General features: G+C 41.0%; 3 protein-coding genes across 5 annotated transcripts; 2 read left to right on the forward strand and 1 right to left on the reverse strand.

The window, feature by feature from the left end:
• Positions 1–2,316: 2,316 nt before the first annotated feature.
• LOC129184749 (trypsin-3-like) lies at positions 2,317–3,553 on the forward strand. Its single transcript, XM_054781011.1, has 5 exons — positions 2,317–2,437; positions 2,517–2,679; positions 2,756–3,009; positions 3,090–3,226; positions 3,310–3,553. The coding sequence occupies exons 1-5, from the start codon at positions 2,398–2,400 to the stop codon at positions 3,457–3,459; spliced, it is 744 nt and encodes a 247-aa protein (XP_054636986.1). The 5' UTR covers positions 2,317–2,397; the 3' UTR covers positions 3,460–3,553.
• Positions 3,554–6,123: 2,570 nt separating this feature from the next.
• On the forward strand, positions 6,124–7,320 carry LOC129184750 (trypsin-3). Its single transcript, XM_054781012.1, has 5 exons — positions 6,124–6,238; positions 6,327–6,489; positions 6,566–6,819; positions 6,900–7,036; positions 7,120–7,320. Exons 1-5 carry the CDS (start codon positions 6,199–6,201, stop codon positions 7,267–7,269), a joined length of 744 nt encoding a protein of 247 aa, XP_054636987.1. The 5' UTR covers positions 6,124–6,198; the 3' UTR covers positions 7,270–7,320.
• A 629-nt stretch (positions 7,321–7,949) lies between these two features.
• si:dkeyp-84f3.9 (zinc finger protein 184) lies at positions 7,950–17,349 on the reverse strand. Of its 3 annotated transcripts, XM_054781004.1 has the most exons (4): positions 17,259–17,349; positions 17,066–17,167; positions 15,650–15,775; positions 7,950–11,834 (listed from the first exon to the last, which is right to left on the reverse strand). In XM_054781004.1, exons 3-4 carry the CDS (start codon positions 15,764–15,766, stop codon positions 8,466–8,468), a joined length of 3,486 nt encoding a protein of 1,161 aa, XP_054636979.1. In that variant the 5' UTR covers positions 15,767–15,775; positions 17,066–17,167; positions 17,259–17,349; the 3' UTR covers positions 7,950–8,465. The 3 variants fall into 3 exon arrangements, with proteins under 3 accessions (XP_054636979.1, XP_054636978.1, XP_054636980.1); XM_054781003.1 differs by having other exon boundaries at positions 17,066–17,333; XM_054781005.1 differs by lacking the exons at positions 17,066–17,167; positions 17,259–17,349 and having other exon boundaries at positions 13,560–15,774.
• Between the last annotated feature and the right edge of the window lie 35 nt (positions 17,350–17,384).

Raw genomic sequence — 17,384 nt, forward strand, 5'->3', positions numbered from 1 at the left:
GATGTTCCAATGGGGACATGAAAGGAAACTGGACCTCCTGACTATACAGCCAACGGCAGTGACAAGCACCTTCCAGGCCATGCACTCCTTCAGGATGCAGCGGTACAGCAAGTGCCTCATATATGACATTTCTACGTAAAGACATTACACGGGCTGTAGAAAGTCATGACGTGTAATAAGTGTTTGTGCAACATTATATTACTGGCGACATGCTGACAAACACAAAATGACAGGCGCCATGATCAAACTCAGTGTGAACTCTGACGGTAGACAGGTATGCTCGCAGCAGCCTCACTTGATCAGGAAATCTGCAAATTCAGCAATTTTTACTTCAGAAATTAAAACAAAAAACATTTGGACTGATACAGAAAAATACATTTAGAATACAGTTGAGTGAACAAATATTAATATTTGTTTTATGTATTTTAAAAAATATATATTTTATCATGACTTATGAGGCTCTGCCTCCCCTGACTGCACGTCACTGATGCAAGCACTCTTTCCCTTGGACTTAAACTTACTACTTACTAATTAAATTTAGTAACATTTTGCAATAAAAAATGCCATCCATCTTCTATTCCGCTTATCCTCACTAGGATTGTGGGCGTATGATGGAGTATATCCAATGAAAATGTAGTGGCGGAGCCAGAAATCTTTTATTTGGGTGGCATGGTCAGACCATTACACACATAAAGGGGTGGCAATATGTTGATACCTGAAATGTCTAGACGGCCAGCGGGGTGGCCAGACAGTGACCAAGCATGGACACAGCCACCATTGGCCACCACATAGCTCCGGCACTGGAAAAATGCACACAACATAGTTGATCATGCGCCTTATTCACTGTCAGTGACATAATGTCAGTTTGTAGGCTTACGTTCTATTCATTACTTACGCATTTTCCGTGCAAATAAAGCAATGAAACTTGGGACTTTTTGGGATAATGTTGACAAAGGTTCAGTGAGACATGTCTAGAACTCTTTGTGAATATGAGTGATTTGTGTTTGTTTTATGACCTTGACCAGATTTAGTTTTTTTTAGGTTTTATTGCATGCTTGCTTTATTACCGGTAGTCATAGTCAGAGCTGGTTCGTAGCCTGCACATACATACCTGTTGCAATTAACATTCAAACACATTATTTCGTATCTTGCATTCTGTTCTGCAACATCCACCTCCGCATCAAGGCAGAGCATAACTGATTTCTTATTTACTGTTAAGAACAGTCCCAGTCAACTTCAAAAAGTGCTTCATCAAATATAACTTTATGATGTCATTGCAGTAAAATGTAAAAAAAAAATATGTGCATATTGTCAGTATGTTTATCACAGGAGTCATTACTTTTCGATCTCTGAGCTGTGTAACAAGCTAAACATGTTCAAATTATATGGAGGTGACTTTTTGTTTTTTAAGTGTGACAGTGTATAAAATCCCCTCCATTTACCATATGAAAACCTATTGTAATAAACATATGAGATCTTTTTTTTGCTTGATATAAATATAAATATGACAAAATTTACAAAAGTACAGGGTCAGGCAAAATGATCTGACACATTTGTAGGTTAAATAAAAGGCAAATAAAGTAAAGAAACAAAGTGTTTTTATTATCGAAAAGTACATATAATGCCATTCTGTTTCATTATGTTTTAAAAATTAAACCAGTCAAATGGGATCCATTATTGTCCACACACTCAATGCAGATCCAGTAGCTCTGAAGTTGGTAACCCATAACAAGATGGTGTTTCGAGCTGGTACGGGATCATGTCTACCAAGATTGAAGTGCAAACGCAACGCTGGTTGTGTTGCAGTTACATATCCGTTTGTTTTGATAAACGTTTCCACAATGAAAGCGCGATGCTCACCAGTCCAATTCATGGCAGCAACTGAAAAAGAAACGAAAAACAATGGTATTATAAAGAAACAAAGCAAAATGGCATTATATGAAAAAAATGGCATTATATGTACTTTTCGAAAATAACACTTTTTAGTTTTACTTTATTTGCCTTTTATTTAACCTATAAATGTGTCAGATCATTTTGCCTGTCCCTGTATATGTAACTTTTGTAAATTTAGTCATTTATAAAATAAATTTGATGAAAATAAATATTTTCTTGAATGAAGTTTAATAACATGTTTCGGACATGTTTCACTTGTATTTAGTGTAGAAATCTTAAAACAGGATTCATAACATTTTATGACTAGAAGAAATCAACCTCTAGGAAATTTGCATTGTGGCCATGCTGGTGCACTTCCCAGGTGGATCAATGTTTAAACATGTTGCTCAGCACATGGAAAAATACACAACAGGGTCTTAGATAAAGAAACGTCAGCGTAGACAGTTCAGCAGTATATAAACCCACCGCACTTGTTCCTCCTGTGTCGGTCCATTGGCTTGAGTCATGAAGTACTTCATTGTTCTTGCGCTGTGTGCTGCAGCTTGTGAGTATTTTCCCCAGCAGGCATTAAAATAGGATCGGATTTTGATATATTAAATGTAAATGTTATGCTTGCTTTGTAGTTGCTGCTCCCATTGATGATGAGGATGACAAGATTGTTGGAGGGTATGAGTGCAGAAAGAACTCTGTGCCCTACCAAGTGTCTCTGAACGCCGGCTACCACTTCTGCGGAGGTTCCCTGATCTCCAGCACCTGGGTGGTGTCTGCTGCTCACTGCTACAAGTCGTAAGTGAATGCCTTACCTTCCACAAAGCTGCTGCTTCACGCCAATTTCACCTAACCGCTGTGTGTTTCCGTGCAGCCGCATCCAGGTGCGTCTTGGTGAGCACAACATCGCGGTCAACGAGGGCACTGAGCAGTTCATCAACTCCGCTAAGGTCATCAGACATCCCAGATACAACAGCCGCAACCTGGACAACGACATCATGCTCATCAAGCTGAGCAAGCCCGCCACTCTCAACAGCTACGTGCGTACCGTGTCCCTGCCCTCCAGCTGTGCCGGATCAGGCACCCGCTGCCTGATCTCTGGATGGGGCAACACCAGCAGCTCTGGAAGTCAGTAAAACCAACCAGATTTTCAGAAGTCACTTGTTCCTGTATCAACACTTACATGTGTGTTCTTTCCCTTTCTTCAGACTACTACCCTGATCGTCTGAGGTGCCTGGATGCCCCCATCCTGAGTGACAGCAGCTGCAGGAGCTCCTACCCTGGACAGATCACCTCCAACATGTTCTGTGCTGGATTCCTGGAGGGAGGAAAGGACTCCTGCCAGGTATGATCTGGGAGATCACTCATCATTCTTAAAGCAAAAACACAAACGTTTGTGCTCACACGTTCAATTCTGTACCTGTGCAGGGAGACTCTGGTGGCCCCGTGGTGTGTAACGGCCAGCTGCAGGGTGTGGTGTCCTGGGGTTACGGCTGTGCCCAGAGGAACAAGCCCGGTGTCTACGCCAAAGTCTGCAATTACAACTCCTGGATTCGCAGCACCATGTCTTCCAACTAAAGGGATGGAGATCTAACATCAGCCCATGTGTGACACTGAAATCATGACAGTATTGCATAAAGTTGAGTTTATGTAATAAAGATTTCATACATTATTATATGTTTTCTGTCTTTTACTAAGTGCCTCACATTTAGCATGTTAAGATAATTTACTCAATAGGGATATGAGTTGCATAAATCAAAAGGGGAATGCTTCAGTAAATTATGATCATTTTCAGTCCCAGCCAGCAAGTGCTGAACAAAGAGTGAATATTGGTACTATTAAATACCAACATTAAATATGTCTCTGAGCTTTAGTAATGGATTGATTGATACATAAATAACAAAATATTTCAGTGAGGTCACAACAGAACACTCACAAGCTTTTAAAAATGTCGTGCAGAACGACAAGCTCAATAAAAGTTTTGTGTTAATGCTAACACAAAAATGCTTTTACACAATGTCTACAACACTGTAGCTGATCAAAAGCATAATTTACAAGCACAGTTATTGTAAATGGTAGAAGTAAATCCTGAACTAAATATAAAGAGGTAGATTTTAGAGTAAAGTTGCTTTTTGAAATCTGAAAATAACTACTACTATTATTTAGCAGTACTCCTGTCAAAATGGAAATGTATTGTATGGAAAACATATGAAAAAACATGCAATTTCAAATTTGAATGGTCATAAACATGGTTTGTCTCAAGGAGTCCCTCATCCCCAACATTATGGCAGAAAGGATAGTAAAGAAGAAAGACAATTGGTATAATCATCAGAATTATGATAAGGAAAGCATTTTAACCAATTTTTGCCACACTATAAATAATTTTCACTATCATTTACAAATAACTTCACATTTAGCATTGTTTTTTCACCTATCAACATCTCGATGCATAATTTTTTTAGAAAGTTTGTCTTGGACATAAAGAAACATGACCTCTTTTCAACCTGAATTGCATATCATATCCAAATTATACTTTAAATGAATATTAATCAGGAAAATAAAGTTTTCGGTAAAACAGAGAAAAGGTCTAGAAACGTATTTATTACTGTACTGCTTCAATTCATGACATTTTTTTAATTGTACTTCTTCTTCTTCTTCTTCTTCTTTCGGCTTTTCCCTTCAGGGGTTGCCACAGCGAATAAACTGCCTCCATCTAACCCTGTCTTCTGCATCCTCTTCTCTCACACCAACTACCTTCATGTCCTCTTTCACTACATCCATAAACCTCCTCTTTGGTCTTCCTCGAGGCCTCCTGCCTGGCAGTTCCAAACTCAGCATCCTTCTACCTATATATTCCCTATCTCTCCTCTGGACATGTCCAAACCATCTCAGTCTGGCCTCTCTGACTTTATCTCCAAAACCTCTAACATGTGCTGTCCCTCTGATGTACTCATTCCTGATCTTATCCTTCCTGGTCACTCCCAGAGAGAACCTCAGCATCTTCATCTCTGCCACCTCCAGCTCTTTCTCCTGTCTCTTCCTCATTGACACTGTCTCTAGACCAAACAACATCGCTGGTCTCACCACAGTTTTGTACACCTTTCCTTTCATTTTAGCTGAAACTCTTCTATCACACATCACACTTGACACTTTTCTCCACCCGTGCCATCCTGCCTGTACACGCTTCTTAACCTCTTTTCCACACTCTCCATTGCTCTGGACTGTTGACCCTAAGTACTTAAAATCCTCCACCTTCTTGATCTCTTCTCCCTGTAAGCTCACTCTTCCACTTGGGTCCCTCTCATTCACACACATGTACTCTATCTTACTGCGGCTAACCTTCATTCCTCTCCTTTCCAGGGTAAACCTCCACCTCTCTAGCTTCTCCTCCAGCTGTTCCCTGCTCTCACTGCAGATCACAATGTCATCTGCAAACATCATAGTCCATGGAGATTCCTGTCTAACCTCGTCTGTCAGTCTGTCCATCACCATAGCAAACAAGAAGGGGCTCAGAGCTGATCCCTGATGCAGTCCCACCTCCACCTTAAACTCCTCTGTCACACCTACAGGACACCTCACCACTGTCTTACAGTCCTCATACGTGTCCTGTACCGCTCTAACATACCTCTCTGCCACTCCAGACTTCCTCATACAATACCACAGTTCCTCTCTGGGCACCCTGTCATAAGCTTTCTCCAGATCTACAAAAACACAATGCAGCTCTGTCTGGCCTTCTCTGTACTTCTCTATCAACATCATCAAAGCAAATACAGCACCTGTAGTACTCTTTTTTGGTATGAAACCATACTGCTGCTCACAAATGCTCACTTGTGCCCTTAGTCTAGCTTCAACTACTCTTTCCCATAAATTCATTGTATGGCTCATCAGCTTTATTCCTCTGTAGTTGCCACAGCTTTGCCACATTTTTTTTTTTATTGTACTGATCACACATTTAGTCACACTCAAAAAGTCTGTGTCCAATTATTTAACAAGGTAAGATGAACTAAAGAGGTAACAGTTGAGTTGAGGGATAATCTGCTAAATATTAGAAATGCATATTGGAAGTGTTGATTTAATAACCTTGAAGATAAATCTATGAAATTGAGCGTATGTTTACGGATTACAGTCTTACTTAATGCATGTTCGCATCTGAGTGCAACTAAAACTTGGCTGCTGCTTTCCAGGTGTGTGTTCACACACGGTAAGTCAAGAAGATAAGGGTGTAAAAAAAAACGTGTCAGATAAGAGAAGGGCAGCAGGCTTTAAAAGGTGGTGGAGGTGAACTGAGCTGACACTGAGGCTCAGAAAGAAGTCACCATGAAGGCTTTCATTCTTCTGGCTCTGTTCGCAGTGGCTTGTAAGTATTAAACCATACGGTAAAAATGTAGTATATGATGTGCACAATAATACCTCTAAGACTAAAATACTGGATCATTCATCATCAGATGCTGCTCCTATTGATGATGAGGATGACAAGATTGTTGGAGGGTATGAGTGCAGAAAGAACTCTGTGCCCTACCAGGTGTCTCTGAACGCCGGCTACCACTTCTGCGGAGGTTCCCTGATCTCCAGCACCTGGGTGGTGTCTGCTGCTCACTGCTACAAGTCGTAAGTGAATGCCTTACCTTCCACAAAGCTGCTGCTTCACGCCAACTTCACCTAACCGCTGTGTGTTTCCGTGCAGCCGCATCCAGGTGCGTCTTGGTGAGCACAACATCGCGGTCAACGAGGGCACTGAGCAGTTCATCAACTCCGCTAAGGTCATCAGACATCCCAGATACAACAGCCGCAACCTGGACAACGACATCATGCTCATCAAGCTGAGCAAGCCCGCCACTCTCAACAGCTACGTGCGTACCGTGTCCCTGCCCTCCAGCTGTGCCGGATCAGGCACCCGCTGCCTGATCTCTGGATGGGGCAACACCAGCAGCTCTGGAAGTCAGTAAAACCAACCAGATTTTCAGAAGTCACTTGTTCCTGTATCAACACTTACATGTGTGTTCTTTCCCTTTCTTCAGACTACTACCCTGATCGTCTGAGGTGCCTGGATGCCCCCATCCTGAGTGACAGCAGCTGCAGGAGCTCCTACCCTGGACAGATCACCTCCAACATGTTCTGTGCTGGATTCCTGGAGGGAGGAAAGGACTCCTGCCAGGTATGATCTGGGAGATCACTCATCATTCTTAAAGCAAAAACACAAACGTTTGTGCTCACACGTTCAATTCTGTACCTGTGCAGGGAGACTCTGGTGGCCCCGTGGTGTGTAACGGCCAGCTGCAGGGTGTGGTGTCCTGGGGTTACGGCTGTGCCCAGAGGAACAAGCCCGGTGTCTACGCCAAAGTCTGCAATTACAACTCCTGGATTCGCAGCACCATGTCTTCCAACTAAAGAAACTCTCGGAGGCACTATTGATTCATTAAACCTTTGACAGTAACAAACTGAAGAAAATACAACAAACTCTTGTCTTATTCTTGCAATGTGTACTTTCCACTTGAAACTTGACCTACATTACCTCACAATTTTAGACTGGATTTTTTAATCCAACAAGCAAAAATCACAATATATGCTTTACCTATAATCTTCAGAATATACCAGTATACAGTACCTTACATCAGTGACTACACCCCTCACATAAAAGCAAACTTTTTTTTATTTTATTGTAGTACAGCTTCTTAAGGGACAATACTATAGAAATGAGACTTGGATATACTGCAGTCAGTGTACAGTTTGTATAGCAGTATAGCATATAGCATCTGAAGGAGCAGGTGGAGAAGCAGAAGGTGTCTAAGATTTCAGTAATAATGTGTGCAGCTCTGGAGAATTACATGCCCAAGACAACTAAGACAGTGCAAAGGGTTGCCAGTTATTTTTAGACAATAATGGCTGTGTGTCAACTTATTTCTACAAGACAGTATATGTATACTGCTTTCCAAGCTATACTGTACACTGACTACTGTAAGGTATATCAGAGTCTCATTTCTGTAGCATTGTCCCTTAAGAAGCTATACTATAATAAAAAAAAGGTTGCTATAATGTGTCCAATGTATCAAAATAATCCAAGAGTGACAGATTGTAAAAACAAAACAGACCTTTATTGGTGATGACAAAACACATAGGCAGTGAACATATACACAATTGAGCATAGAAACCAATTTGTTAAAATGTATTTTTCCAGGAAAATGTAGAATGAACAGCAAAAGAAAATTCAGTCACAATTCTGGGTGAGGGTTTTGTAAATTATTGTGTACATATTTTCAAGCATGCCTGTCTGACGTTAAATTGATGTTACATACTGAAAATATAATTCAGCATGAGGACAAAGCTTGAGATTTTATAATCAATGAATGACAGTCTACTTATAGACAGTTTGTAGTGCAATGTCACGTAAACAACTTCTGATTGTGGCCCCATAATGTACAGATGAAGAGCACCTTTGAAATGGTCAAAAACAATAGTGAAAACAAAAGGTAAACCTCATATTTTCTACAATATAACTATAGCTACATTGTGCTCTAATTCAGTCCAAAATACGTTCTAATTAAAGTACAGTATACAAAGTTGTCATGGTATATCCGACGAGGCCATTACACTTGACCTCTAGCGTGCTCCAAATAATGCTGATAAAGGTCTGAAACTGCTGTATATTCATTAGCACACATAGCACAACTAAGGCCTTTTGTAGACTCTTTTTGGGGGGATGGATGTTTGGTCGCAGTTTTCAACGGTGCTTTGCCCTTTTTTGTTACTTGTCCTTCAAATCTGTGGCACCTGGATCCTTTGTCTCGAATAAAATTTTTACTTTTGGGACTATTGGCAGTGTTACCCAAACTGACGCCAGATGAATTTAAAGTCAGGAGAGGTGAGCCTTTTTGGTTTAGAGTTTGCAAAAGATCTTTATGGACTGTTGACATAAGGTCCTCATGTTCATGACACAGCGTTGTTACATGATGGTTTGTGGTTGAGTTATTAGATTGTGTACACTGATCATCAAAGGACAAGTCAAAATCAGAGTCTTTGTGCATGTCCTCTGCTGAGAAATGACAAAGCTGGTGACTAAACAGCAAATCAAGGGTCTTAAAACTACATTGGCACTGATCACAATTATAAGGCAGAAACACTCTCTTAGTCTTTGACTGAATCCAGTGGAAGTCCCGGTGCTCGCGCATGTGTTGTTTGTACGTCTGGACAAATCGGAATGCTTTGGAGCACAAGGGACACATGAAGCGGCCTCGACGTTGCCGGTGGATTCTCTGATGACGCCACAGTTTGGTCCAGTTTTCAAGAGTCTTACCGCAGCAAGAGCAGGTGTAACTTTGCTGGCGAGCGTGAGTAAGCATGTGGGCTCGAAGCCTGCCCATGTGCCTGAAGAGTCGGCCACAACTGGGGCATAAATACTTCCTGGGGTCCGATCGGTTGTCTAGTTTGTTCAACTTGGACACAAAATACGATAGCTGGTGAGTTGGTGCAGTTGACTGGAATGGTTTCGTTGACTTAGAGGAACCTATCTTGGGGTTGATTTGGTAGGATGCTCGTTTGTGGGTTTCACAACTTCCTGTAGGCTGGGCGTCTGACTTGTCCTGTGATAAAAAATTATGTCTTGACTCTGTGTACTCTACTAATGACATTCTCTCTCCCTCTGCAACAGCAGAAGTGTTTTTCTCTCTGTGGCAGTGACCACAATGAGCATTAAATTCAGACAGCTCACCAAAAAGCTTGTCACAATGCAAACAGTGATACAGCTTTGTCCCTATGTGACCTCTCATGTGTTTTTTTAACTTCGGCAGGCTGTCCAAAATATTCTTGCAAATTGGGCATGTGTAAGTTAGCAAAGACGTTCCTGCTATCTGTTTGCTAGGCTTGTTGCTTCCAGGAGGTCTACATGTATGATTTTTTGCATTGCTGTAATGACTGAAGGTCTTTCCGCAACCTGTGCAGTTGTAGCGCTTCACCGACCAATGGGTCAGCTCATGCACATGGAGGAAATAGGTCTGGGCAAAGGCTTTGCCACAGAGATAACATTTGTAAGGCTTCTCCCCAGTGTGGACGCGTTCGTGTCTAATAAGCGCAGACTGAAATTTGAAGGACTTTCCACAGAATTGACACACTCTGCTTTCATTCCTGTCACAGGACAAAGCTCTCTCAGGAGTTTTACCAGGGTTAATATCTATGCTCAGGTTTTCCGTTTTCAAAACTTCTTCTTGTTCCAGCGCTTCAGCATGCATCTTGATGTGGATTAAATACTCGTCTTCTGAGAACTTCTTTCTGCAATATGTACATTCTTTACGTGAGATATTCTTCATGTGCGTTTTTAGATGAAGATTTAAGTTGGAGTTCTTGCTGAAACCTTTACCACATTCAGGGCATTCAAAGGGTCTCTCGCCTGTATGAACACGTTGATGTATAACAAACTGAGACATGTAATTATACGTGCGACCACAGAAGCCACATCTCAGCAAAGTTTTCGACCCTTTACGGATGTAGATTATTTTTATGTTGGCCTCTGTGTTGTCTGTTTCTAGTTTAGGATCAGCTTCCTGCAGCAAAACGTTAGGTAATCTCCGTCTTCTCTTGTGGCCTCTTTTGCGCCTGAAAGTGATTTGTTGATGGCTTAGCTTTTCAGAACCGGTCATTTTGGTATTTTTTAAACATGCACGATTATTTGACTTTGGCACAGGATCCAATTGATTCAGCTCTACTTCCATGCTCTCAAGTTTGATTTCAGTTTCAGGGAGTACTGCAGAAGATGCTACAATGTCATTGCAACCTGGCCCTGTAGTCTGTGGAAGGTTAGCGGCCTCTGAATTGTAGAGACTGCTCAGAGACTCTGACTCTTTAAGGCCACTCTCATCCACTGGCTGTGTTTTGGGGTTTTCAAATATATGCTGAGCTCCTGGAATGGAGATCTGTGGCACAACATCTTCATTTCTGTCAAGCAGCTGTGGCTCCACAAACTGTGGGGTCATGCGATGGACTTCGCCATCTGAATGACCCAGCTGATGGCCGCTATCCATGTGTCCAACGGTCCCTTTTATTGCAGACTGCAGGGACAAGTCTTCTCCATTTCCATCTGGTATCAACTGCACATTTTCACTATGTCTTTCCACCTGTTTAACGGTCTCTTCCGCTACAGGACACAGGGACAGGTGGCTTGAGTTTCCATGTGGATGAACCTGCTCAGTATCCTCAACCCCCTGTTTGACTAAGTGTGTCTCTTTGTTTAACTGGGAAACACTTTCCTGTGAGAGGTCCGATTTGGACACTTTAGCAGGGACTTTCTGATTGATTCGGAACTTTGATCTTCTTCTTTGATTTCTCTTAGGAGTCGGGGAGACCTCTGTTTCCTTTGGGCCAACAATGACATCTGTGTTTTCATCCATTGCCTGTTCCCTACTACTAAGTTTCCGTGTAGGACTAGAATTATCACCAATCGGAACCTTTGAAACACTAGTTTCAAGAGGTGAAAATTGGGCTTTCCTTGGTCTTCCTCTTTTTCTTTTCGGCAGCAATGGAACATCATCTTCTGCTTGTCCATCAGAGAGTGCAAAGGTTCCAGAATTGTTGGACACAGTTTCACCATTGCATGTTGGCACGGGTACTGTATGGCTTATCTCTTCGTGTTGAGTTGCCACAAGTTGGTCAAAATCTGCTTTGACATTGTCATTATTCAACAAGGGTTTTATTTCTTCAGGACACCCAAGTTTATTTTGAATCGCCATATGTTGTCCACATGTTGAGCTGCACACACTCGCCGGTGTTATTTCAGACTGTCCTTCCATCCCTACCTGTGAGACAACAGGTTCATTTGGTTGCCGCTTGGTATCAATAGATCCTTCAGAGTTTAGAGTCTCTGATGAACGGCATTCAGGTGAAGGCTCACTCAGATTTGTTACTTTTGATTCTTCGCCCCATTTGGAATCCTGGTTCTCCTCACTGGCAACGGTACAGCCAGATTCCTGTGGAAAAACAAACATAAAGGCATCAACATCACCAGTATTAGATTCTTTCTTAAAGTCCAGGCTACAAGTAAAGGCATGCAAATGTGATGTATGCATACTGACATCTACAATACAACAATATGGGAAGCCAATTTTTAACTCTGGAACTCTCTCCCCGCACCCGCCCGTAACTGCACTGACCTGTGCACCTTTAAGACTTCTGCTAAAACCCATCTCTCCAAACTTGCTTATAATGTTTAATGCTCCCATTTTACTCAATGTTTAGTTATTGTCATTTAAACTGGATATGTCCTGTATTTTTTTTCTTTATTGTACATTGTATTTATTTCATTTCTTGCCTTATTATAAAGTGCCTTTAAGTTTTAAGAAAAGTGCTTCTAAATAAAATGTATTATTACTATTATTACTCCATCAACACGGTGGCATATACACTACCGGTCAAAAGTTTAGAACACACCAATTTCTCTAGAGGAAAAACCTAAAGAGTTCAGATGGTCTGTCTCTCGTTCCCCTTTCTCTTGCCATTTTTGTAGACACAAATTACTTTCTCCAGTACAATGCTGTTCAACTGATGTTCACAAGGGTATAGTACACATATAGTACAGTGTGTTCCGAACACTGTTTTTCTGCAGACAGAGGAGATAGTAAGTACTCCAGAAAGTAGTTGCACCAACTGCCAAGGCTTGATCAACCTCCATTTCTACAGAACAGCTTTAAATTGTTGACCCATTTTGTGGTCCCTGAAACAGGCCGTTTTGTATAACTCTGAAATACAAATTATTTTTCAGTTTTGGGTAACCTTACCTTACCTTTTTTTTTTTTTTTTTTTCTTAAACCTCTGACACTTCACCACTTACCTTTGTACCATTTCAAGCTATTCATTGGACTTGAACGGCTTGAATTTCAATCAATAACTGGAAAAATTGGGGTGTTCTAAAACTTTTGACTGGTAGTGTACAGTACTGTTGCAAAAGTCTTAGGCCACCACTAGTTTTATTGTTTCAATTATCTTTTCCACAGTCATTCTGACACAGTAAAAGAGTAAACAGAAGGCCAGGTTACACTAAAAATACAAAACCAAAATCCACCAAACTTAGTAGAGGGCTGGCACATGGACCAAGGAAGACTACATTACATTTTGGTGAGTATCTGGATAAGGAGGCAAGTACAGATATGTATTATTAGGGCCCAGGCACAAAGACCCATTCGTTTGTGTCCATCGGGAGACCTCACCCTTCTAGTCATAGTTTGAGTCACTATGGCACCAAGTAACAGTCTAACCCCCACCATAATGGGCACCCACCTTTTTGTCATTCTCCATGAACGACAAAGTCAACGTTGTTAACAATTCAGCCTTAGTGGAGGTCTGAGCCCTACTAAATTACATTCTAGTTTTATATGGTGATGAAAGACTATTGCACTGTACTGTACATGACAAATATATTCACAGACACATGAATACAACACTACATCCATGAAGACAATCACACTGACTAATCATAATTTGTACCACTAATTACAGTCACACACTTAAGTCTTGGTTCTGTTACAGGTTTCAACAGTCACATTTTTCATTGCCTCCATCACCAAAGTGCTTGCTAACGTGTGACAGTTTTTCATTCAAACATAGTTTGATATCTGCTTCATGTGGAGAGTACATTCAGATAACTTTTATTGTGAATATGTACTTATGCTTAACTGCGAAAATGGTATCAAGTTCACCTCTGACATGGTGTTGATGTTTTAATCCTTGTCAGTTACTCACTTTGCTTGCCTGTGCTGACTTCTGTTAACAAGTATGCAAAGAGCAGTGGCAGTTAGTGGAAAACAGCTTTACAGATACCCTTGTCTTACATGGGTCTTACATTATTCATACATGTCCAGGCTTTTCTTTATTCAGAAAAGAACATAGCCTTACAAAAAGTATCAGGAGCAGGAATAATCATTCAGTACTTTAACCATAATCATACATTTAACTCTAAAATGTATGCTGTGAACACTGTGCAACACCATAACTTTTGGAGTAGCGAGTGTATTTGCGAATCATTGGCAATTTAGGTACAGTCAAACTTGTCTATAGCGGCCACTAGAGGGAGACTGCAAAAGTGGCCGCTATAGACAGGTTGGGGTCCGGTTTGAATGTTGACCAGTAGAGGAAAAAAAAAGAGAAAAAAAGGGGGAAAAAATAATAATAATGTTGACCAGTAGAGGGCACTGTGGGACTGCGGATAAAAGTTGTACAGCACTACTAGGCTTGTTATTATCCACGACCCACAGAACAAAGCTGTGCTAGTAATGTCTTACGCTTGTTTTTAATATTTTACTTTTTATACGGCAGAGTGTCATTACAGCTTTAGTTCATCAGGAAGTGACGGGAAGTGACGGTGGGTGTCCCGAGCAGGAGCGCTAGGCTCAGTGCTAGCTATGGGTTTCGAGAGAGTTGGGAAGTGTGTTTATGTTGGCGTGGATGTAAAGTCCTGCAGTGTTCTCCGCTGTTAATAAAGCCATTAAAGTGCATCGGCGACGTGAGTCTCTCCTTCCCCACAACAAGCGGCATTACAGTATTGACCAGTGCACATTGTCTCACACCAGGAAATAAACGGTGTCACTTGTTACAGGCATTGCCTGGACAGCTATGTAGTGGGGCTTGTTTAACCTTTGGCTTGTGGGTAAGCAGGAAGGAGAGACGAGACGTGTGTGTGTGTGTGCTGAGCTGCGCTCTGGTGGCCACGTTCAATAAATAAAGTTGGCAGAATCAACAGGAGAAGTTTCCTTCTTTGCTTCGGAGCTGAATAACACTGACAAGTTAACAGACTTGTAGCGAACGGAAAAGAAGACGGCTTTTTTGTGTCAAATACAGAAGATGAGGACTTTGATGGATTTGTGGATGAGGATTGATGAAAAATAACGTGAGTACATTCTAAAATACTTCAATTAAGTACAACCCAACTCAGTTTTGCTCCCGCTGCCGCATGCATGCTAGCGTATGTTTTTTTTAAATTGTTGCGTCGTTGGGAGCGCGTCCTGTTCCCAGCCTACTTTGCGGTAATGTTTTGGTGCAAATGCTCTTAAAGTTACATGTTTGACCAGGAAATAGCAAGCTCAAAAGAAGACGGAATTAAGACGGAATTAAAGTCTACACACGACGGCTTCATTGATTGAAAAACAAAATTTTTCGTGCATGAAGCTTCTACTTTTGAGTCGGTAATTTGGCCGCTATATGCGGTCAGATATTGACCAAGGGAGACAAAAGGGGTGGCCGCGTTGGACAGGTTACTGCTATACACAGGGTCTATAACATGTAAATTTGCCGCGGGGGATTTTTCAGTGGCCGCTATAGGCAGGTGGCCGTTTCATAAAAGTGGCCGCTAAGACAGGTTTGACTACATACACTATCTCACAAAAGTGAGTACTCCCCTCACATTTCAGCAACCATTTTTTATTACAATATATCTTCTCAAGAGACAATACTATTGAAATGAAACTTAGATATAGTGTATTTTAGAGCAGTCAGTGTACAGTTTGTATAGATTATCCACTGACAGTGACGCAACACACAGGCATTATTGTCTAAATAGCTGCCAACACAAGTGAGTACCAAGATAACTGGTACAGTGAAGCATAGTGGAGATAGCATCATTGCCGACACTGAGGAGCTGCAGTTCATTGAACGAAACATGAATTCCAACTAATACTGTGACATTCTGAATGAGTTCAGTGTGTAGTTCGTGTTAGACTCCAGCCTATGTTGTTACCCTGAATATGAGAAAATGGATGGATGGATGAACATATATGCCCTACAAACTAGCTACCTGTTTGCAGTCTGTGGGTACATGAAAGGAACTACGAGGACGTGATGTCACAGGTGTTAATTCCGAGACTGTGAATTGGTCACTGCTTCTTCTGCTGAAGGAAATTTTACTCCCCATGTCATGAATCTGTGGATTAAACAGTGATTAAAAGGTTGTATGTCATAAAAAATATGCACCGGACTAACTTTATATACTGTCATTTTTAAATATACTGTATTCTTTCAACAAGATATGCTGGGTCAATACCTGTTTTATACAAATACGTGATCCATTTGGAAATTTGTTCACAATGACATCAGTCTAATAAATATTGAAATGACAACGAACGTTAACAACATGGAGGAAGTTTCATCGAGCTTTAGTTAAGACAATCAATATGTTATGCAAAATAGCACATGGAATAACATGGAATATTGACAACATCACCACAAATAAATCACTTTCTCAATTGCGCTGATCTTCATGCAGTGGTTTTTACTTGTGAGAAACTACTGCAAAACCACTAGTCCAGGGGTGTCCAAAGTCAGGCTCGAGGGCCTGCAATGTGGCCTGTATCACAACATTGTCCAGGTAAAATAGGGCTACACTGAAAAGGAAAAAAGTTTCTGCAAAAAAGGCAATATTAGGAATAAAAAGTTTAAATGTTGAATGAATGTTAAATATGATCACATTAATGCTGATAACTATACGCTTCGGCACTTATAACACAAATCTGGGATGTACTTTGTGTCGTTTCTTAAATATCAAGGTGTCCCTAAAGTTACAAGAAGTTCACACAACTCTAGCAAAGCGCATCAACCTTAGCATCACAAATGCTGAAAAACATAACGAAGATGTTATTTGTTCATATTCCAATTAAAGGAAACTGTCATTTCTTGAAAATAAGCATTTTTCCCGTGTCTCCAGCCTTACTGACACCCTGTACAGTATTTAACTGATGCTCGTGTTTAGTAAAAGGTGAAAACTACCAAAACGGTCCCTGCATCCTTCACTTTTTTTATATGTGGAAAAACTTTGGACATCCCTGTTCAGTCGTAAAGTAAGGGTGTAGTATTTGCAAAAACTACTGAAATGTAGTATTCAAAGATGTCAAATGTAGTAGATTATGAAAGTACTGTATTTGTGGACTTAATTCAGTCCACCTTACAGGTTGATGATGCAAAATGGAACAAGGCATTTATCCTTTGAATATTAACATGATATAACTGCAGTCATTGTGCCTAACAATTGCGGAGTTTTGAAATGTCTCTTAAACCTCAAATTAGCATGAATAAAGGCGTTCTTAACGTAGGCCAGCTAGCATAAACTACTAACACCAATCGAAGCGTGCACAGCAATGAAACGTTTACAACGCTAACTATGTTTTCCGATATTGTTGGACGACTGTAAGTAAAATATAAAAAGAAAAGTGCTTGCCTGAGTGGGAGAAAGTCAATACTGGTTCCTTCGTGGCCATGCACTGACCACTGCTGAGCTAGCTAGCACTCGCTAGCTCAAAGCAACCATGTCGCTGCGTGGCTGTTTTATAAAAATGTAACACCGTTAATTACGCTGACAATTAATATGTTTTCATAGACAGAGTAAACCACACTTTGGAATTTTTAAGGACCTTTAAGGAGCCGTGTGTAAGTCGATATGTTGGTACAAAGCGCCACAGTAGACTGTCAATCACGACTTGCGTATAACGTGTGTACTTCACGTGCCGTTGGAATTTTGGAATGCGTTTGAAACTTGA

Source organism: Dunckerocampus dactyliophorus, chromosome 7 (genome assembly GCF_027744805.1).
Source record: "Dunckerocampus dactyliophorus isolate RoL2022-P2 chromosome 7, RoL_Ddac_1.1, whole genome shotgun sequence".
In the NCBI taxonomy this organism is placed as follows: Eukaryota; Metazoa; Chordata; class Actinopteri; order Syngnathiformes; family Syngnathidae; genus Dunckerocampus; species Dunckerocampus dactyliophorus.

Coding starts and splice junctions, on each gene's coding strand:
- LOC129184749 (XM_054781011.1), top strand. CDS start 2,398: ATGAAGTACTTCATTGTTCTTGCGCTGTGTGCTGCAGCTT. Junction 2,680..2,755: donor GCTGCTCACTGCTACAAGTC/GTAAGTGAATGC, acceptor GTTTCCGTGCAG/CCGCATCCAGGTGCGTCTTG. Junction 3,010..3,089: donor CAACACCAGCAGCTCTGGAA/GTCAGTAAAACC, acceptor CCCTTTCTTCAG/ACTACTACCCTGATCGTCTG.
- LOC129184750 (XM_054781012.1), top strand. CDS start 6,199: ATGAAGGCTTTCATTCTTCTGGCTCTGTTCGCAGTGGCTT. Junction 6,239..6,326: donor GGCTCTGTTCGCAGTGGCTT/GTAAGTATTAAA, acceptor ATTCATCATCAG/ATGCTGCTCCTATTGATGAT. Junction 7,037..7,119: donor GAGGAAAGGACTCCTGCCAG/GTATGATCTGGG, acceptor GTACCTGTGCAG/GGAGACTCTGGTGGCCCCGT.
- si:dkeyp-84f3.9 (XM_054781004.1), bottom strand. CDS start 15,766: ATGGGGAGTAAAATTTCCTTCAGCAGAAGAAGCAGTGACCAATTCACA. Junction 11,835..15,649: donor TACCCACAGACTGCAAACAG/GTAGCTAGTTTG, acceptor GTTTTTCCACAG/GAATCTGGCTGTACCGTTGC.